We start from the raw sequence: 22,118 nt of genomic DNA, 5'->3' as shown, positions 1-22,118 counted from the left end.
CAGGGCCCTGCTGCATGAGACAATGCCTTGGGACCCAGGCCCCTCCAAAACTGCCTTTGTCCTCGCTGCGCTCGCGCCAAGAGTGACGTGTTTTGTGTTCACTGGTGAGTAGAGGCTGATGTCACCGAGCAGTGGACTGTGACATCACAGAAGGATGGATGATGGCATTGTGTCCCTCACAGCTTCTATTCAGTTGGCATAGCCTGGGTCTGGCTATGAGTCTGGCTCCAGCCTGAGCTCCAAACAAGCAATGCAGTGAGGACTGAGGACCAAGCCAGGCTTCTCTGTGCTGCGTGGTGCCTGTCACTGGCAGATCTTGGTGCCAGTCTCAGAGCCATCACTCCTGTTTCCCTGCCCTGTCTGCTCCAGGCAGCCGAGCACTGCAGATGCAACACTGAGGGTGAGCTGTGCAGAAAAATGGCCCGCTGGGGTGGCTGTGGGTGTGTGATGGGACTCAGCGAGCTGGGAGGGTGGCCTTCTCCAGGAGCCTGGTCACTTCTTCCTCCCTGCCCCAGGACAGCCAGTGACCACGGCCTCTCCCTCCTGCAGGAGGTGACAGCAGTGGGGGCAAACAGCCCCCGATCCTTATCTCTCCACAACGTGCTGCAGAGCACAAAAATGTCCACAGAGACCAACAGCAGCTGCCCCATCTGCCAGGACACTTGTGAGGATGTGGCATCTACTCTGCCCTGTCACCACCAGTTTTGCCTGGGCTGTATCCTGCGGTGGACACAGAGAAATCCAGTGTGCCCACTCTGCAGAAGAACAGTAGTGACTGTCCGATTTTCTGATCATGGAGAAGACGACTATCTGGAGACATCCATCACAGTCCCTGAGGAGCTGCCAGATGGCAGCAGCCAGGCAGAGAGAGATCCCAGCAGCCTGGATGAGAACAGCTCCCATCCTCCTGTGGTGTCCCCTTCATCTTCTCCACAGGGAACAATGTCTCCAGCAGAGCAGGAAGGTTCAGGGCTGGAGTCTGTGGGCAGTGTCCTGCCTGAGGTCTGGGCAGAAATTTTTCGTCAACGACAGCATCTCCTGGACCCGGTGCGGCCCTGGCTGCATGAGAGGCTGGAGGAAATATACCAGGGTTGGTGGTGGGTGGTAGATGCCATAGAGAGCAGCATCTTGCATGGCCTTTGCATCTATGGGCTAAATGCTGAGATTCTGGTTGAGGTGCTGCAGCCTCTCCTCGAGGAACACACGGCACCCCTGGTCCATGGTGTCATCAGCATCATTATAGGCCAGTGCAGCCAGGAGGCCCAGAGGCTGCTGCGCTCTGGTGCCATCAGGGACGACAACAATGGCCCTGTGGCCAGTGCCAGCTCCAGCTCCAGCTCCAGCAGCTCCAGCTCCACCTTCAGCTCCAGCTTGAGTGACTCCAGGAGCTTCAGCTTCAGCATCAATAGCTCCAACTGCAGCTGCAGTTGCAGTTGCAGCTGCAGCTCTGACAGCTGCAGCTCCAACAGCTGCTGCTCCAGCAGCTCCAGCTCCAGCAGTTCCCAGCAAAGGACTCTGGACAGCAGCCCCACAGGCTCTGATGAGGAGGAAGAAGCTGGTACATCAGAGGCTTCCCCCTGCCCAGGGCAGCAGTCACAGCCCCTTTGCTCCCAGGCCAGGGACTGATTTTCCACTGGGCCTCAGCATGTCTGGCAGAAGAGGGAGCTTGGGCCCTGGAGCTCTCCCTGGGCCTGCCAGAGGCTGCCCCACTGGCAGCTCTAGCAGGGTTTTTGCAACCCTTTATTCAAGGAAAAGGAAATAAATTGGTTTTGCCCTCACAAAATCTCTGGGTGCTGCTTTCTCTCCCTTCTCATGCCCTTCCCATTACACCCCACTGTAGGTGGCACTCAGGTGCTGGGGGCACAGCCATGGGGTCCCAGAGCCTTTGGGCCATGGCAACAGCAGCTCTTCCCACAGCTGCCTGCTGCAGCTGCACACCCACAGAGCAGCAGATGCCACGGGCAGAGCAGGCATCAGGGGCAGCTGGTCCTGCCACAGGACCATGCCCTCAGCCTGTCTCCGTATTTTGTCTTACCTGCCCACTTGGTAGAGGGGAGTGACACCGTGGCTTTGGTGGGTGCCTGGCCAGGGTCCATCCAGGGTCAATCCACTAGATTTTTCACATCTTGTCCTGTCCTGACTGACCCAAGGGCTACTGCATAAACAGTCTAATTTGTTCAGGACTCCACTTAATATTATTCCTCCATGAAACATCTGATTCTACTCTGGAATATGCATTCTCCAAAAAACCACAGGATGTAGGAAAGTTTGTAGTTCCTTCTTGCTGGTTGGTGGGAACAGGTCTGCTAGTTTGTTGACTGAATTAATTGGACTTGGACGATACCCATCTTTACCTTTTACTCCTAAAAGATGAATTCCCTAGGAAGCTCCCTTGACCTTACTTTGTTTTATGACAAAACCAGCTTTCAGGAGGATCTGGATTATCTTGTCTCCTTTCCAAAAGCTTCCTCTGCTGTGCTGCCTCATACAGTAGTGTGATGGATGTACTGTAGATATTCTGGATCTTACCCTTTTCCAGTGCCAGGGTAAATACTGGGCTATACTGCTGCCCACTACATTCCAGCCCTGGGGCTATACTGGTGTGTTGGTTTGATTTCAGAAATGTGTATTCTATCACCCTCTTGAAGCTGGGTGGGGCAGTGACTCTTATTTTGTGACACATACTATCTGCTAATGGGCTATCTTTAAGACTAGGTGGGACAATTATCTTTTATCTTTTCCACAACTCACCCTCCCTCCAGGAAGATATCATCTGATGCTGGGCCATGCAGTCCCACTGTATGACTGATAAAATGACATCACCCCACTGGGAGATGCTCCAGCCAGGGGGAGGAGCCAAGCCTTTCCTACCTGGATAAAAACTGAGATTTTGGACAAGAAGACACCGTCTTTCCACTGGATTCCAGAGGAAAACTAGACCTTTTCCACATCATCCCTGGACCTTCAGAGGAAAACTGCAACTTTCTAAAGGATCATTGCTTCAGCTGAACCACATCTGCCACTGCAGGACGACTGTAGCCACCATTTAATGGGACTGCTATCAACACCCTGACTGATGGGGTGTCAGGGTGAACTTCTGACTCTGTCAGGGTTGGGATTATCCTTTGTAATACTGCATTTCTATTTTAATTTTCCTAGTAAAGAACTGTTATTCCTAATTCCCATATCTTTTCCTGAAAGCCCCTTAATTTCAAAATTATAATAATAGTTTGGAGGAAGGGGGTTTACATTCTCCATTTCAAAGAGAAGCTTCGGCCTTTATTGGCAGATACCTGTCCTTCAAATCAGGACAACTGAATTCTTCTGCAGGTGAAAGCAGACTGTGTCTGCCCTCTCCTGATGAAGGAATGGGGAAAAATGCATCAGTTTTGTCTATAGTGGCACCACTTTGCTGCCGTGGACTCCAGTTCACACTGAGGTTTGAGCACGTCTGGCACGGCAGCACTCGGTGATGGTGTGACTTCAACCAGGCCGTGATACTCCACTGTCAGTCTCCACTCTCCCTTAGACTTATGCACAGGCCATAAGGGACTGGTAAAGACTGAGCAAGCCTTGCTGACCACTCCTGGGTTCTCCAGGTCATGAATCATCTCATGGATGGGGGTCACACCTGTCCTGGCTGGGGTAGGATTTCTGACAATGCGCTGTTGTGGTAGTGATTGGCACCTGTTGTTCTTTGACCCTCAGCAGTCCCACAACAGAAGGGTCCTCTGAGGCACCAGGGATCAGCTCTCTCATTTCCTCTGTCTCCACAGCAGCTACACCAAAAGCCCAACAATGTCCTTTTGGGTCCTTGAAATACCCTCTCCTGAGGTAATATATGCCAAGGATGCACAGGGCCTCTGGCCAGGGGTATTCTGCCATTTGTGAAGAACAAAGGCTCACTTCAGCTTTCAGTGCAGTCAGCTGTTGGGGTTCCCCCTGTAACCCCAGAACAGAGATGGATTCTGTCCCCGCACAGCTCAATAGCATCAGGAAACATTTTCACTGGTGTCGACCAAAGCCGCCTGTTCTTGTAGGTCTGATGTGCCAAGCCATCAATCCACACAGTCCTGGAGAGCTGACTGTCTCTTTCCTTCACTCAGCTGGGGGCAGAATGCCAATCATTAAATGACCATTGCATCTGAGGCAGATGTTGATCCAGCAAACCCACGCCACACTGATGGCCTGTAAAGGATTCCTGTGATTCACCAGCAGAACACCATTTACCCACTTCGCAAAAAACTCTGCAGATCTTGTCAAAACACAGACTGCAAAACTCTTGCTTATGAGCATCTCTTGAAAGACATCTCAAATTTGTTTTTCACAGGATTCACCTGTAAACCAGCACATATTATACCAGGATTGTTATGAGAGAGAACTTGCACAAACCCGCATCAACTATTTGAGTATGGGACTTAGAACAGCAAACAATGCAGCTCTTTGGGTCAGAGACTGTCCTTAAGCATTTTCACACAAAACCAATTCAATCCTGATGACAGTGACTCAGATCTACTACAGCCTAAAACATAAAAGATAAGATCACTGCGGATAGATTTGACTTATATGTTGAGATTCAAATAAAACAATAAAAAGTAATCCCAAATTTGAAACAGTAAAATTTAGAAGCAAGCAATAAATAGAGCTCCTTGATGCACCAACTTCAGGACACAGGAAATATTTTTAATAATAGATTGCCTATACACCTGCAATGTTTCTTTCTTCATGCTATATTAATTGAATATTTGTATACAGAAGTGACTGACTGCATCACTAAATACACATTATAGAAGAAAAACTTCAGCTTCCATTATTGCATGGAAACTTTCTATTTTAAAGTACCACAATGGGCAATTTCCTATCCAAAACTCTGTGCTAGCTATTAATAAACCATTGGGAAAAAAAAAGCCCTAAAAGAAAACAAAATGAAACCCCAAATCATAGAATTAATTAGCTGAAACAACATTTTGGAAAGCCATTACTGTTGTAAATAAAAGATGCTCAACCTCTCAGTATTCTTTTCTTCTAGGACGTTACTCAAAATAATTCATGCTCAGCAGCTACTCTGATTTGCTCCAACACTGAGCTGAGCCACCTCAGAGACTGACTCAGTGAGGTGGGTATTTGCTTTATTCAATGGGGGTCGCTCCTCCTAACAAATACACTCAGCACTTTACACAGCACAATTCATGGCTAAATTGCATGCATATCCATTACATTCCTTGGGATAGGAGTGGTTATACAAATTACTTCTCGGAAGTCATTTATGTCATTAGCATATGTGACGAGCAAGGTGCAGCGTACTCTGGTGGTTGCACTGAGGAAGGCTGCGAGTCTTCTTCAGGGGTTGTTCCGATGAAGGCTGGCAATCTTCCTGACTTTGCATTTTTCACCTTTCTTTCTGAAGCATGGGCAGTCCTTCATCAGCAGTTTCTGTGCTGGTTTCAACAAGTTCTGTTCCTCTTATCTTAACCAGGTGCATTCTGTTTCTCTTATCTTGGTTGGATTAAGGCACATCCTACTTCTTAGGCTTGTGATTAATGTTTGTTGACTCTTAATAGTTAGCTCATGCCTACATGAGTTAACTATTGATCAACTCCTTTCCATCTCAGGGAGACCCTGGCAAAGGGGTCAGCACCGGGCACGGACTGCAGATCCCCATCGGTGCCAGGGCAAAAAATGCAAGCAATCTTCCATGGGAGAATACATGGAATAGGAGTGAGGTGTCACCGTGAAGTGCATTAGGATGCCCTCACAAGGATACTACTGCTCTTGGCTCAGAACATGGAAAAGAAGTGGGGAGTCATAAATCAGAAGCTGCTTGCAATGTCCAGGGACGAGATATCTGGATAAAATGCTACACAAATGCTGGAAAGCTTTATGGATGACTAATTACCGCTTACCAAATAATCTGTACATGTTAAGGGCAGCCTAGTTATCTCTCAGAATTTACTCAGGAGCCATGATTAAGAAGATTCTGAAGAAAGGCTTATAGACCTCTATTTTAATGTAGTTGCTGTGGGTTAGATAAATGGAATCTGCTTTTATGCCATGATACTCCTGAAGGTTTGTATTGTGGGGTTTTTTCATACAGGCACGCATGCAAAATTTGGGGATCTAAGGCAAAGTCCTTTCATAAGGGATATTGGAAGAGACTGGCCTTTGTTCAGCAGTCTATCAGTGAGAGACAGCTGAGCCATTATTACTGAGAGGAAGAACAGCCCTGCAATAGAGGTGTGAGCCCGGGCTAATATTCACTAGAACCACCTTAGGCAGGGTCAGTTAGAAGGTAGAGTGAAGGGCTTAATCTTCGATGCAGTATTGTACAGACTTTGGGATCACTATATCCTTCCAAATGGCTTCCCCTTCAGTCAAAAGAGGCTTCCATCTATTCCAAAAATTGCCTACTGATACTCTTCTACTCCCTTCCAAATCAGCTCAAGCCCAAACCTCAGGCACATCCCCATATTCCCTCTCTCCCAGCAGCTCCGAGCTGCCTTGCACAGTGCTTGCTGTGCTCCAGAGAGCACAAAGCAGGATGGCCTGGTGCCCCTGACTATTTCTGCACAACACTCTGCATTTCACACCTTTGCTCTGGCTCAGTGCACAAGTGCAGGATTGCAGGCGCTCCCTGCCAGAGCTGTGTGAGGCACTGTCTGCTGCAGATGTGAGCTGACAAGCTGTCAGTGCCTCCCGCTGGCCTCGGTTCCCTGGCACAAGTGCCGTGCCTGAAGGACGTGCCCTGTGCTGGAGCCTGCGGAGCAGCCCGGCTCCCTCCCGCTGTGCCCAGAGTGCTGCACACACTGCTGGCCCTGCCCAGGAGTGACAGGGCAGCCGGCACAAGAGCAGCAATGCTCAGCCAGGCTGAAACACTAAGCTTAGAAAATTAGGATTTTAGTTACCTTGCTGAAAATAATTAAAAGTTTGAAGGGAGTAGTTAACTGAAACTTAAATAATTGATTGTCTGTCATCTTATGTTTGCTCAGGTGTGCTTACAGTGGGAAAAGATGAAACTAGTGAGCAGATCCAAAGGAACACAGACAATGCAACCAGAAACCCATTCTTTGAAAAACTGGACTATCCCCAGAAATCATTTGTATTGTCATTGATAGAAAAGGTCAAGAGTTTAGGGTGAGAAAGACTCGCCTTACTTCCTCCTTTTCAAACCCCTCGCCACGAAAATTATCCCAGACTTAATTTAAGAAGTCAATCACTCATGCTTAATAGCTATTCCAGCTAATTACCATAGGAAGCAGGGAATGGGAGGGGCTGTTATTATGAATATATATTTGTTTGAATCCTTTGTCAATAAATAGACTTTGTGATCACCTGTGATTTTGCAGTGTGTATTAGAGGATTACCTCACGCTGCTGTCCAGTGCTGAATAAACATACACTTTCTAACTTTAAACTGTTAGAGAGTCTTTTGTCTGTCACAGTTGAGTATTGGTATTAGACCAGTTCTCTTATTTTGGTAATTCAGTTGGTGACTCTGGTGGGATCCTGTTCTCCCTGGCCGAGGGGCCAGCAGGGTTCGAGACCCCTCTAGGGAGCCCACCTGGGACCTTCCTAGGAAAAGGGCTCCTTTTCCTCACTGGCACCCCGGGGAGTAGAACTAGAACTGCCAGAGATACAGACAAAAAGGTATGTTCAAAAATTATAGACAGGTACCTGTAAGAGAGGCAAACTGGTAAGACGCTGAGAGACGTCGAGCGCAGAGTGAAAAAGCCTCAAGTGGATTTGTTTGTAAGTTTCCGTGGAATGTGGCAGTGGTTTGTGTTCCAGGTGGGGCTGGTATCAGCTCCAGCAGCTCTTGCCCCGCAGTGGGGCAGCAGCAGCGGGCCGGTCGTGGCTGCCTGGAGCAGAGCTGGCGCGGCAGTGGGTCGGTGGAGCTCGGGCAGGGCAATAACAGCGTTGCCAGTATTGTTGTGGTGCAGGAGCAGTGGTGGCTCCAGTTTGATTTGTGGTTTAAAGGCAGCATGTTGGTAATTTTCAGCTTGGGTCACCAAGCCTGCAGGCGTCAGTGTGTGGTGAATCCTTTTGTGGGCTTTTTCCTAATGGCATAAACTGGTGGAATTATAATTAGGATATCTATGACTATGAAGCCTCCAGGCCAGCTGTTAGCCATCACAGAAGGCCTGCATCTGCACAGGATGGCTTGGTGACCCCCTCCTCCTTTGGATTTGCCTAGAAATGCCAGTGCCCTTTCTGCCTCAAATACAAGCACCATGGCTGGGCAAAAAAAGGCCAGTGGGCCATACTCCAAAGGCAGTGTGGTCTGGAGAGGAGAAATGAAGAAGAGCCTTCCCCACTTAGAAACCATACCAAAGAAGACATAAATGTGACTTAGCACCATTCAAAAACAACTGGCAATCCAGAAGGAAATGTTGAGTTTTCTGAACGAGTCAGAAGGAGGAGAAGCTTCCAAATGAGTTGAGGTTTGAGAAACTTTATTTATTTATAATCCTGCTCTACAATCCTAATCCACAATCCTTTTCTACAATCCTACTCTATGAGGATTGCAGAGTTAATATCTTGACACGATCGTTACATTCTTGTCTTCTTCTTCTTCGTTGAAATGATGAGTGGTGCCAGTGTTGACGCTGGCTTGGCTGATGTTACAAACGGATGCTGTTCACAGGAAAAAAACCCAACAAACAATAAATCATGACTTTCCAAGCTCAGTCCTTCACAGGCTCAATCAGAGGACCAATGGAACCACCTGCCATCAACATTCATGTGCAGAATCTTGCCATCGCAGGCAAACCTGACCCAGAATCCCATTAATCTGTTTATCTTGGTGTCTTCATCTTGCTGGGATTTTTGCCAGGAAATGGCGCTTTCTCTCCTTGGTGTTTCTTTCTTTCAGGAAACTCCAAAGACTCACATAGGTCCCTCTCTTGGAAAGACAGGCATCATTCTAATTTCCACAGGCAGACAGAGCAGTGTCTACCTTTCTATGCCCTGCCCCTCCTGTGCTGGATGGCACCTTCCTTCCTTCCTTCCCAGCAGGGACAGCTGAGTGGCACTGGGTCCTGCAGCTCCCTCTCTGCCACACAACCTGTCAGTAACCCTGGGGCAGTTCCTGTCTGCTTGACCATGCCAGGCAGCAGATGAGGCTGGGACAAGTCCCTCTCAGCTGTTCTTGTTTGTGTGGCAGAAACCTCTAAGAGTGGGGTGGGGGGTACAAACCAGGGCCCCTCAGAGGCTCACAGTGAGCCCGCCACAGCCCCTCCTTCCCACAGCCAAATCTCTGACCCCTTGGCTGGGACTGGCTTCCTTGGGTTCTTCCACCACCATTGCACACCTCTGGACCCTGCACTGCTCTACTTCACTCCTTTTGCCATTAGATAAAACTGAACACACCACCAAATTACAAAACTGGGCAATAGAAACAGTCAAAGGACAGAGCACCTCTCCTCTGAGGACAGGCTGAGAGACCTGGAGTTATCCAGCCTGGAGAAAAATAGACCCCAGGAAGGCATTACTGCCACTTTCCAAAACTTCAGTGTGGCTTCTGAGGGAGTGACACCTTTTTTAACATGTCCAGTTACAAGAAGATGTGGGCTAATATTTTTAAACAAAAAAGGGGATCAAGTTAGAGTAGGTCTAAGGAAGAACTTGTTTACTACGAGCATGGTGCAACACTGGCACAAGTTGCCTCAAGAGTTGGTAGGTGCCCCATCCCTGGAACGTTCCCAGATCAGGTGGGACAGGGCTCTGAGCAACCTGATCTCTAATTTAAAGATTTCCCAGCTCATTGCAGGCTGTTTGGACCAGATGATCTTCACAGCTCCCTGCCAGCCCCATCCAGTCTAGGATTCCTTACCCTTTTCACTTGAACAGCACCAAGATTGGAGGTGGGGAAGAGGAGGGCTCATCTGGACTTCAGTGGAGGAGGAGCCCATCTCTGGGACACTGTTTCACTTGCAGCCCCTTTGCGTTTTACCTGCAGGAGCTCTTTGGCAGACCAGCGCTGTGCCTCGTCTGTCTGCAGGCAGCAGCTCAGGAAGTCCCGCAGCAAAGGTGAGAAGAGGTTGGGCTGCCGCAGCTTTGGGGTCCCTCCTGTGCCTGTCAGGAGTTGAGCCTGGAGAAAAAGGAAACACGAGGCTCCACCTGCTTCTTTCCCATCTGTAACTGCTCTCCCAGATCCCGTTTAACCTCCTCTCTGCACTGGCAATTTCTGCCCTGGCAGAGAGGCAGAGATGACTTTCCTGTACCAACACAACCCCCAAACCCCAAAGCAGCCACAGCTTTTCCAACATCCAGGGGATCTTGCCTTGCCAGCTGATTTCATTGACTGGCCTAGTTAGTGGGAACTACATCAGCAAAAACATGTTTGCTTCTTTGAGGGTTTGCACCAGCTTAACAGGCTATTTGGAAGAGGGTCTTTGCTATATTAACTAACTCTATTTCCAAAAATTATTACATGAAATGCATCTCTGCAGTGGTTGTTGGTCCCTTAAGCACAGCTGCCATAAACCAAAACTCATCAAGCTTTTTGTCCTGTTGCAGTAAACAATGGGAATTGGAAGAAATAAAGGAAATCCACCAGGTATTCCTCAGATAAGGAAACAAACCTTTGGAATCTCATATTCAACACAGACACATTAAGATGCATGCACAAATGCACTGGAAGGAAAATGCCTGTTTGGGAACACAAACAGGAAACATCTGCAGCTCTGTTTCCCAGCAGTCTGCAAGTTTCAGCCTCTTTATGTGGCAAAAAGAAATCTTTTCATGGGCAAATGTGAAGAAGGAGAAGTGCTATCCCTATGGCAACCCTCTGCTCATTTGGATACTCCAGTCAATGCATTAATGGTGTGCCATTGCAGAAACTGCCAGGCAAGAAATGGGAGGTTTTGGAAGGTTCTCCATGACATCAGGCTCTGACTTGGTCTCCATAAAAATGTCCTTCACAATCATAACAGCTCAGTGCTGGTGGCACTGACATAGATGGTGACCAAAGACACTTTGTTATTATCCTCTTGAACCCAGAGGAAAATTTCCAAGCCTAAAACAGCAAACACACTCTGCTTGAGTAAAAATAATTATGGCAGCTTTCTTTCCTTCTCCCGCACCGCCAGAGGGCACAAAGGGGGTTTTATCCTGTCCCTCTGCAGCTGAGCTCAGCCACTGGACATGGTGGGGAGCTGAAATCCTCACTGTCATTAGAACTGTGCAAGCCAGGGATGGCCCAGCTCCTGCGGGAAAGGAACACAGCACTGGCATCAACCACACCCCTTGGATTCCAGCCACAGGCACCTGACTGCAGCTCATCAGCTTGGTAAAGTACCAAGAAACAGCCAAGGGTTTGGTGTGCAATTCTAGCTGCAGTCGGAGAAAAACACATCTTAAGCTTATCCAGGCAAACCAAGGATATGACAGAACAATGAACAGATTGTTTGAAAGACTGAAAGTTTCAAAGACACACAGGAAAATATGCTGCAATATGCAGGAAAATTGATGTGCTGTGGTTAGAAAAGGAAAAAGCAAGCTGAGCTGCTTGGGCACTGCTTTGGTGATTGTTTTTATCTATTTTTCTTTTTCCTTTTTCTTACTTTTTGTATAAAATTGCACCTCAGAAGATTCAACCTCCATTTTGAAGGAGATTTATCACATATCTAACCATTTCACTGAAAAATACCTTTCCTTCAGAAACAGAGCTCCAACAGTGTTCAAAAAGCACATGAGAAATGTCAGGCATGGCTGCAGCCAAAACGGCAGGTTGCTGAACTGCTTAGCTGCCACTTCCCTTATGAAGCAGCCAAAACTACAGCAGATGCTGATGTGCTGAAATGCAGGGATGTTTTTGGAAGGGAACCTTGGTGGAAGTGGTGCCAGCAGATGGCAATGGGATTTTATCCAGTGGCACACAGAACATGGCACAGGTGAGAAAGACAGTGGCATCACTAAGTATTTGCTTCTTACCCAGACAGAAGTTTCATTCCAGTAAGGAACTTCTTGTTCCACCATTTCAATGCCCACAGTTCCAAGAGACCATATGTCCACTTTGGGGCCATATGGTTGACCTGCCATGACTTCAGGTGCCATCCACCCAGAAGTGAGAGCCACTGAGCTCTGTCTACTCTCTTCAGGGGTGAGTTGAGCAAATAGATCAAAATCAGCTGTGGAGAAAACAACACACCATGAAAGCCAGCTCAGATTAGGAAACCAGGCAAAAGAATTCCCCACTCTCACTCGAAGAATGTGCTCTTGATGAATCTCCTGGAGAACTGTCCATGCTCAGTTTCCTTAGGGCTTTAGCCAAGGAAGTAAGGAATAGGCCACTTCCAGAAAAACCCAGGTTTTTAAACAAGCTCACATCAGTGGCCTTTATTCCCCTGAAGGTTTAGATTGTATCTCCCTCCCTCTAGAAGGGACTCACACAGACCAACACCACTCTTGACTGCTTGTGGTTCCTCATCATACTTCTGTGCACATTGCAACTGTGCCCACAGTCTACAGCAGGAGCCCCTGCACTCCCACCAGCACCATTTCTGGGCAGCTGGCACTCACTCAAAGCAACCCCACACCCCACATCCCTGGAACACTGCCCTGACCAAGGATACACTGACCCAGCTTGACAGAGCCATCAGTTCTGAGGAGGATGTTGCTGCTTTTCACATTTTGATGGATCACATGATTTACATGAAGAAAATCCAGTCCTTGTAGGCACTGGGAAAGAAAACAGAAACAGGAAGGCAAAAATCAGTGATGTGAGTTCATCACACAGGAAAGGAAACAGCTCTAAATGATTCTCTTTCCAAGGGAATGGGGAGGAATGGCAGAACACAGAGCCATTGACAGGAAGAGCTTGCTGCTCCAACACCAGCAGAGCAGGATCTTTCTAAGGAAAGGTATGTCAGCTTCTGAAAGAGCAACAGCAGCTGCTGTTGTAGGCTGTCCCCTGCAAACCAGGCAGAATGACTGCTGCTGCAGTGGATGTGTTCTCCATGCAGAGGACAAACAAGGGTATGCCAAGAAAGAAAATGTTCCTCCCTTTGCTGTGAAGTGGATTGCTTTGGGGTGGGAGGCTACATGACAAAGATTTTACTGTTGGCCTCAGCATAGACTTGGAAGCATCACATTAGTCACCTTTCAGAAGCAAACATTATTTTGGGTGCACTATTATCCTTTTTGAGACCTGTGAGAAACGAGTCTCTCTTTTTTCTTTGCTATTCATTTCAAGTCCTGCCACCAACACCTTTTCTTTTACAGGCAAGGAATGCAGTGCAGACAGGCTCCAGGTAAACATTTAGAGAGGCAGGATGGAGAACAGCAAATGCAAATACAAGAGACAGAGTGAGTATACAACAGCAGGAGATCAGAGTGCAGGAATAGAGTAGAGTGAATTCTGGGGCACTGGCAGACAATTCACATGAGATGTTTTACTTTCCCACAGCGTACCAGTAACACAGAAACAAAGCTTGGCACATGAAATCTCTCCAGTTCTGAGCCTCAGTTTCCCAGACAATCCTGCCCAAGCCCTTGGAAGCACAGGTGGGATCCCTGACCTGCAGACAGACAGCTGCCATCTCATCTTCAGACAGGTAGGTCTGGCTGATGACATCACTCAGAGTGCCTCCATCCATGTACTCCATAACCAGCCAGAGCTCCTGATCCACAAGGTAGCTGAAAGAAGGAAACAAAAGTGTGGATATGAATGTGCACGGCAACGTTGCTGTTTGGAAAAGACAAGGGTTGATTCTTGTTTCCGGGTCCCTTTCTGACAAGGACAGATTAAAAGGAATAGATGCTCTCTGTAGGCTGTGCAGTGTTTGCAGTCTGTGCTGTCTCAAGGAGAATGACACATCTGTGAAAAAAAGATGTGTAAGATGGCCAGCAAGAAAAAAATGCAGTTTAGTAACAGATCAAAAACCTATCACACCGTGTGCTTCTGGAAAAAATGCACCTAGTGTCCCTGACATGCACAGCAATGGAAAAGACGAGACAATCCATGGGAAATCCTTGCTAGTTTATCCACATGTAGGAAGACACTTGAAATAAATCAAGCCCCAAAACAACGAGGTGGCAGTGAACTTAGAGGCCATTGATTGCAGAATCAGCCATGAACCAAACTAATAGATTTATTAAGATAGAGTTGATCAACAAAACACTCAAACCCCAAAGCAGCCACAGCTTTTCCAACATCCAGGGGATCTTGCCTTGCCAGCTGATTTCATTGACTGGCCTAGTTAGTGAGAACTACATCACCAAAAGCACGTTTTATTGCTCTGAGGATTTACACAAGCTTGAAGGGAGTTCTATGTGGAAGGGGAGTTGCTCTATCTGTACAATTTCCAAGTATTACATGAAAGGAATCTCTGCACTGCTTGGTTGTCCCTTTAGAACTGCTTCCACTAAGCAAAAACGAAGTTTTGTTCTTTTCTTGAAAGAAATGCAGACGCAGAATCCATCTAAAGTAGACAGAAATAACAACGGCAAGAGGCCCAGGAGTCTCCAGGAAAACGCCTGCCACAATAGCAACAGTTCAGTGCTGTTACTGAAATAGATGGTGACCAGAGACTTTGTTACTTTCTTCTTCAAGCCAGAGCAAAATTTCCTTCACTTCTCTCTTCTTTTTATTTCTCTTTCTCTTTTTCTTTCTTTTCTTTCTCTTTTTCTTTCTCTTTTCCTTTTCTTTCTCTTTTTTTCTTTTTCTTTACTTTTTTCCTTTTCTTATACTTTTTCTTTTTCTTTTCGTTGTTCTTTTTCTTTTTCTTTCTCTTTTTCCTTTTATTTCTTTTTTTTTCTTTTTCTTTTCGTTTTTCTTTTTCTTATACTTCTTTTTCTTTTCGTTGGTCTTTTTCTTTTTCTTTTCGTTGTTCGTTTTCTTTCTTTTTTTTCTTTTTGTTTTCGTTGTTTTTTTTCTTTTTCTTTCTCCTTTTCTTTCTCTTTTTCTTTACTTTTTCTTTCTGTTTTTCTTTCCATTTTTCTTTTTCTTTCTCCTTTTCTTTCTCTTTTTTTTCTTTCTCTTTTTCATTTTTTGTTCTTTTTCTTTTTCTTTTCCTTTTCCTTTTACTTTTTCTTTTTTTCCCTTTTCCTTTTCCTTTTCCTTTTCCTTTTCCTTTTCCTTTTCCTTTTCCTTTTCCTTTTCCTTTTCCTTTTCCTCTTTTTTTTTTTCTTTTTCTTTTTCACTCCCTGGGGGCTTGGGAGTAGTGAAAGCCATCCAAAATACGACCTCTGCTGGGTTGTGGAGGTAAGAGTGACCAACCCAAAATGCTCTGTGTGAGACTGGAGCCATCTGTGAATATGGGCATGGAAATCTGACCTTGCAAAACAGAGAAAAAGGTGTCCCTGGGTATTTGCCAAAGCTTGGCTGGAGTCTGAGCCAGCTGTGGAAAGTGTGCTTGCCCATGGCAGAGGGGCTGGATCTAGAGGGTCTTTAAGGTCCTTTTCAACTCAAGCCCCTCTGTGAGTCTGAATTACAAACCCATAATGACAAGGACAACACAGCAAATCCAGGCCCCCAGTACAATTATTGGTGGTTGCTGTAGTCACTTGAGTCACCTGGAGACTGGTTTGTATCTGGAGAGATTTTCATGGTTCTGTAGTATTTCTGTGTGACTTTCCATGGTTCAGTGTCCCAAAAGATGCCAGAACAGATGATTTGCAAGCACAGAGTCGGTTAATCTGCCTGTGGACCTGATGGGAGAAGTGTATTCCTGTTATTGCAGAGTTTATCCTGTAGAGGTGATATTCAGGTTTCATTCTGAATATGCAATGTTCATATACAATGCTTATAAATATATACATGAATAAATACTGTCTTTAAATCCTTATTCCCTCCTGACATGAGGCTATGTAATCCATTGGAAATATTTAACAAGGAGCCATATTAGCTTTGGGCTCTGTGCTATGGGCTGTTAAAGTGTGTGATGAGTAAAAGTAGCTCTAAAAATACCACTCTTCTTAATTTGGGTTTGTCCTTTATCAATCCTGTTGCATAGAAATCACTTATTTACAGAAGACACTAAATGAAATTCCTTAATATAGATGAGAATTGTGCAAGTCAGGCTGATTAAAGGGGGAGTTTTCTGTTCTTGTGAACAGACAATCTAGATTGTTTGAACAAACAATCTTTGCTGTACATCCTGGAGGAGGCTTTGCAGTTAAGGATTAAAAGGAAAAAGAAATTTCTCTTAAGTATCTTGAAAGTGCTTTTTGTATTACCAGGAGCAGCTACACTGTAATTGACTTCCACAATTAAAAATGCACAACAACCATTCATGTGTCTTAATCTGACCACAATTCAGAGCTGTAATTCCAAAACCTCATCAAATATGTTACTATACTTTAAACAAGGAAGGAGAGCAGAAATACCAACATTTCCCAGCAGTCTTTTGGGTTGAAAAGACCATTTAATTTATACTCCCTTAGCTGTCAGCCTAAACTCTGCTGTGCAAACCTTAGGTCCATGTTGGACTTTATGTCTTTCTTTAGCACCAACTTAGGTGCAAATCTGGTAAAAAACCCTTCAGGCATTACACTGATTTAGAGTGACAGAACTTCACTGTTCCAGCACAAAATTTACTTTACTTGCTCCTGCAAGTAATTTCTACCATGGAAGTGAAATCAATCTGGATATTGTAGGATTTTAGGATTGTAGGATTTTACACCTGTCCTGATGGACAGCAGGGAAACATACTTGTTTCTATTATACCATTACATCTAAATCTTCAGTGCGAGAGCAATGGGAAAATGTCAGTTTAAGAAGTAATTTTTGCCTGGATTTTAAACTGTCCTTTAAAAAATAACAATAATTTCTTAGTATGTGTTGACTGCAGCAAGCACCAGGAGAGTAAGTCAGATTCTCTTTTCTCATTCTGGCCTTTCACGTATCACTAAGGAAAGGTGAGGCTGTTTTATTCTCAGCTAGATTTTAAATGCTTCAGAGTCAAAACTGAATTCAAGTCAGATTCATTAACACTGTAATTTACATACTTCTAAAATCTTGTATCCTTTTACATTTGCCTGGAGATTTGAGCTTGTTCCTTGACAAGAAGAAAAGACTACATATGGGACTAATCCTTGTTTTGCTATGAAACAATTTTCTACAGAAAAGGGGGAAAAGGCCTTTGAACACATCTTTACTTACAAGGAAGATGGCTGCTGCAGCCAGTACTTATCAGGACAAAAAGGCATGGACTGTCATTTCTTATGTTATGGTGTGTGCATGAAATACTGTTATTAAGCCACTGTCTTGAAAACACACAGTACAATGTGAATCTCAGTTTGGCCTTAATAGTGCAACTTATGCTGAATTCTAAGAGCTCTGTTCACTTACTTTAATGCTTTGATCATTCCTGTGAATGCTCAAAAACCATTAACCATAGCACTCAGTCTTTGGCAGATATTTGGTCTTGAATGAAAATTTTTTACTAATTTTTTCCGATCTCTTTAAAACCCAGTGGGTTTAGTTAATATCAAGAACTAGAAAGCTAAAGCATGTGGAAAGGACTATTTATTGTAGCAAATATATATATTGTCAGAAAATGTCCTTTAGATAAAATCAGAATTTCAAGAACTCTACCCTCTCCCCCTTTCCCTTTCCCTTTCCCTTTCCCTTTCCCTTTCCCTTTCCCTTTCCCTTTCCTCTTTTTTTTTTTACCTTTTCCCTTCCCCTCTCCCCTTTCCTCTTTCCCATTCCCTCTTCACTCCTGTTGTCTCTTATTTTCGCAGATATAGGTTCTTATAATTTGTCCCCTTCTAAGTGATTTACTATCCTTTCATTAACTGTGTAAGATGCTATTTGAAGAGCACCTCTGAGAGGCATCTCTACACCATCCTGCAGATATTTTAGCTTGGTGGCAGAAGCTGTCACAGCACTGCCAACAACAACTGTGAAGCCAGAGCTGCAGGATTTGTCACTGCTGGCCTGAAAGTGCTACCCCTGGAGTGGAAATATCAGTAGGAGCTCATGTTCTTCCTCCTGCTGTGCTCTGTGGCACCACTAGTGTAGCAGTTTTGGTTTGCTAATTTGAGTTTCCTGGCCAATGCACCAATTATATAGTGGGTTTAGTGCTGGCCAAATGCCAGTGCACCCACTAGAAATTATTTACTCATTTCCTGCTGTGAGATAAGGATTAGGAACAAGAGGGGGAGACAGGCTCAAAACCTTAAAGGATATAACTTTATTTACAAAATTAAAAGGAAAATGGTAAGATAATCAGAAAAAACTTTCAGAACACTTCTCCTCCCTCCCACACCCTCTTTTCTTTCCCACTGACAAGGTAAAGAGACAAAACCTGGAACTTTCAGTCAGTTTACCACATCTGAAATAACCACTCTTCAGTCTTTTAGGGAAAGGAGTCTCTCATGTGGAACATGCTGTGGAGCTTCCTTTCCACAAGAAACAGTTCTCTCGTGGCTTCAATGTCACAGCAAATCAGCCACACGGGAAAGGAAAAATCTGTTCACAGTAGGAAAGTCTCTCTCATGCCTTGCAGCTTTTCCACACATGCTTTCGTGAGCCACTACTGGGATGCAATTTTAAGGAGGAGCTGTTGTAGTATAGAAACAAAAGCCAGCACCATTGTACCAATGTGCAATGACATCTTAAAACCTAAACAGGTGTTGATTTGTGGTATTTGAAGCAATTAGCAGACGTCCACATAAGGCTCCAGGAGCATTTTGATCAGGAGTGATGACGAGGGCTGGGGGAAAACATGCCCCACAAAGTGCCCAGTCCCCTAAGGGTACGAAAAAACCTGTAGGGTTTGAAGAGACAGAGAACTCAGGAAAGGGCCTGCTAAGGAAAGCTACAGCTGCCATTCAGAAACTGGGAAAAGACAAAACCCCATCCAATACAGCTTCTCACTTCTTTCAGGACAGCCAACCAAAGCTGTTGCAGGTTTCTAGGTATTTCCATTGTGCCATTCTTCATTTTTGAGCATGGGGAAATCACAGGCCCATCAAGAGCCACTCTTGGTTTTTAGCCTTGTGCTCAAGAGGCGAGCCAACCTCCTGCCAACAGTGTGGGCACCCTGAATGCAGAGAATCTGCTGCCTAAGAAGGCCAGCTACGAGCTCTCCAGTAATCAAAGACAGAGCACAACCCTGTCTGATGGACATGTCCCATCAGCACTGTGAAGAGATGTGAAATCCTAATGAAAACTGGCACACTTGAAGAGTCTTGAATAGGACTTGGAGGAATCCAAAAGAGCAGCACTGTATGGATCATGCCAGAAGGTGATGTGGCTTTTCCCCGACTTGCTGAGGCCTTGGTGAGAGATTGCATGGTAGCAAGCTGCAGGCCTGCAGCCCCTGTGCTGTCCTCTGCAGATGCTGTGGCCATCCAGCAATGCAGGCTGAGTGTCCCCTCAGCAGGCAGGCACAGGGCACCCAGGTGGGGGAAGGCTCATGGGCAGGAGGGTGGCTACTGCTGTCCAGCACAGAGACCTGGAGGGGCTGCAGAAAGGGAGGGCAGGGAGCTCCTGCAGGTGAAGGTGCAGGAGAAGAGGCAAGTCCTGCAATCAAGGAGGAGGAAGAAGCCCTTGCAGCAGCAGAGTCTAAGGAAGAGGCAGCTGAGAAAACAGCACAAAGTGGGGCCCAGACTGAGCAATTTGGAGGCACCAAAGAGCCCCTGGGGGGCAAAGGCAGCTGACAGCATGCAGGGCTGCAGGAGCAAAGCCTGGGCAGCAGGTACAGGGAGATGAGCCCTGGCCTCGAGTGTGTCTAGCTCTGGGCAAACCCAGCATTGGCCATCCTGGCAGGACTTCCCATCCCAGGGCCCCACCCCAGTGCCCTACCCATGTCCAGTCTAGGGCTCAGACCTTTGGTCACTTGGACCCAGCACCCACAAGCAGCAGCAGCAGCCGAGAGTTGTTATCTTTGCTGATCAATAGCGAGAGAAGGAAGATTCTTGAAAAGCAAATTCAGCCCAGTCCTGACATCCCACTTCCAAACCTCACTCTCAGTGACTGAGGCCACAAGGTCAGGGTCCTCCTGGGCCAGACAGGATGGGCCAGGCCAGGAACTGCTTTGGCTCCAGGTGGGCTCCCCACAGCACGGGGACATGTGGGCATGCCCGGGTGTGCAGCAGAAGGGGCGGCCTTGCTCACAGCCGCTGCTCTCTGCTCCGCAGGAAGGTTCTCAGTGACAACGAGGCACTGCTGAGCACGGCCCTGGCTCTGAGCCATGGCCCAAAGAGCAGCAAGAGGCTCCTCCAGGAAAAACTAGTGGTTGCCAAGCTGCAGTAAGAGCCTGAGAGCCCAGTTGCCTTTGCCCCATCTCTGGCCCTGGGCCAAGCCCCAGACAGCCTGGCCTAAGGCTCAGGCCCAGACATTGGTGCTGGAATCACCAGTGTTTGTGCAGAGGTTGGCAGGGGAAAACGGGGGACATGCCAGGGCTCTGCCCTGGGGGACGCCAGGGAGGCCACCTGCCCCTCACTGCCTGCCTCTGCCCTCTGCACCACCCTGCACCCAGGCTCTGCCTGGCCCTGGACCAGCTGTGGCTGCTGAGTGCCGGGAAGGAGGAGGCGCTGCAGACACACCTGTGGCTGCAGGTCAAACTCAGGTGCTCTCCATAAGCTGGTCTTGAAGTTTGCAGTTTATTGTAAAGGGCGTGGGGTCCTGCTGTGAGCTGCCAGCCACAGCTCAGAGCAGGATGGAGAGAGAATGGGGGTAAGAGAGTAAGAGCAAGAGAGTGGTGGGAGAAGCAAGAGAGAGAAATAAGAGAGTGATTTTCCTGTTTACAATACAATAAATCTTCTTCTATGTTGAATATTCTAATTTCCACTAACCAATCTAACACAAGATACAAATCCTATATCATTTACATCATAAGAATCATTACATCACCATAATGTGTTATACTTTAAACCCTAAAAACTACTCTTTGGACACTAGAAGGGTCTTCTCTGACCTTTGGACCTGCTCTCCAGCAGAAGGCTGGAGGGGATTACTTTTGGCTGGCCATCCTATTGTCTTCTAGTTATTTACTAACTAAGGTTTGCTGTCTCAAAGATGGCTTTCATTTCAATCTTGCTTATGGTTTCTATATTCTCAAAATCTTTTGCTAAGCACTCATATTTATAAGGTTTTCCTGTTTCATCCTTTCCAACACACACCAGGAGCAATAGCAGGAAGGCAGCAACGAGGATGCCACCTCCATCATCCTCATCTGGCCCAGCGGCTCCTGCATTGCCACATTTGAGTGAGTGGTGGTGCCTTGTGCTGTGGCAGGGCAGGAAGGGCTCCCAGCCATGTAAAGCAGGAGAGCTTTCCACCCTTGCAATGGCCTCTGGCCTCTGGGCAGAGCCTGGTCAGGGAGTGTACTGTGTCCCCTGGTAACCTCTAGGTTTTAAGAAGGGACAGGCAACAGCCACTACTCTGGCAGTGCAGAAGGAGCCAGGGCTTGGCAGCAACTACGTCCTGCCCTTGTGTCCCTGGCCATGGGGCAGGGCTGTGGGGGAGAATATGTCTGCCCAAGGGGCTGGGGGGCCTGATGCTGGTTCTCCTCTCTCTCAATACTTCCCAGGCACTTAAGGAACTGTGGGTGGGCACAGCTTACGCAGGGGTAAGCTGCTGCTGCTGCTGCTGCTGCTGCTGCTGCTGCTGCTACATGGGGATGGATGCTTCCACAGCAGCCCCACAGAGCAGCACAGCTCCTCAGCTGGGGGAGCTGCCCCTGTGGCTGCGGGCAGTTATTGGGCACAGCCGCCTGACAAGGGAGCACAGGTGGCTTGGGGCTCACCCAGCTTTTTGCCTGTCCCTTTTGTGACTGCATAGGACCCTGGGGGCCCAAGCAACCTATGTGTCATCCATCAAACCCCTGGAGAAGGAGCTGAGCCGCTGCTGTGCAGTGAGTGTCTCTCTGCTCTGGGCTATGTCCCTGAGCCCTGCTGGCCCAGATGTGCCAAGAGGTATCACTGCTCACCTTTTGCCCTCCTCTCTTTCCCAGGGCAGGACCCTGGGCACCATGAGGCTGGAAAGGCTGATTGAGGGCCTGAAAAAGGTGAGGAGGACTGCCTTTCATCCCAACCTCTCTGGCTGTGCTGGGATGCCAGGGCGACACAGATAGTGGGGGGAACTTGTGAGGGAGGCCGCAAGGTTTCCTGGTGCCAGTGGGCAAGCAGAGGCATTGGGGAACCACTGGCAGCACTGGCACTTTGCTG

The 22,118-nt window shown here is 47.0% G+C and overlaps 3 protein-coding genes across 3 annotated transcripts; 1 reads left to right on the top strand and 2 right to left on the bottom strand.

Moving 5' to 3' along the window:
- The first annotated feature begins 191 nt into the window (after positions 1-191).
- LOC130265590 (E3 ubiquitin-protein ligase Topors-like) lies at positions 192-1,779 on the top strand. Its single transcript, XM_056514756.1, has 2 exons — positions 192-400; positions 550-1,779. The coding sequence occupies exon 2, from the start codon at positions 619-621 to the stop codon at positions 1,624-1,626; it is 1,008 nt and encodes a 335-aa protein (XP_056370731.1). The 5' UTR covers positions 192-400; positions 550-618; the 3' UTR covers positions 1,627-1,779.
- Positions 1,780-8,428: 6,649 nt separating this feature from the next.
- On the bottom strand, positions 8,429-11,981 carry LOC130265589 (serine/threonine-protein kinase PAK 2-like). Its single transcript, XM_056514755.1, has 3 exons — positions 11,931-11,981; positions 9,949-10,086; positions 8,429-8,630 (listed from the first exon to the last, which is right to left on the bottom strand). The coding sequence occupies exons 1-3, from the start codon at positions 11,973-11,975 to the stop codon at positions 8,547-8,549; spliced, it is 267 nt and encodes an 88-aa protein (XP_056370730.1). The 5' UTR covers positions 11,976-11,981; the 3' UTR covers positions 8,429-8,546.
- LOC130265424 (serine/threonine-protein kinase PAK 3-like) lies at positions 11,976-20,142 on the bottom strand (the record flags this gene model as incomplete). Its single annotated transcript, XM_056514527.1, has 4 exons — positions 19,910-20,142; positions 13,517-13,634; positions 12,578-12,677; positions 11,976-12,127 (listed from the first exon to the last, which is right to left on the bottom strand). Coding segments are annotated over exons 1-4 (603 nt in total), but the record flags the coding sequence as incomplete, so codon positions are not given.
- Positions 20,143-22,118: the final 1,976 nt, after the last annotated feature.

This window comes from Oenanthe melanoleuca, chromosome Z (assembly GCF_029582105.1).
Source record: "Oenanthe melanoleuca isolate GR-GAL-2019-014 chromosome Z, OMel1.0, whole genome shotgun sequence".
In the NCBI taxonomy this organism is placed as follows: Eukaryota; Metazoa; Chordata; class Aves; order Passeriformes; family Muscicapidae; genus Oenanthe; species Oenanthe melanoleuca.
Note: the sequence above shows the minus strand (reverse complement) of the source record. Positions and strands in the feature narration are given on the sequence as shown.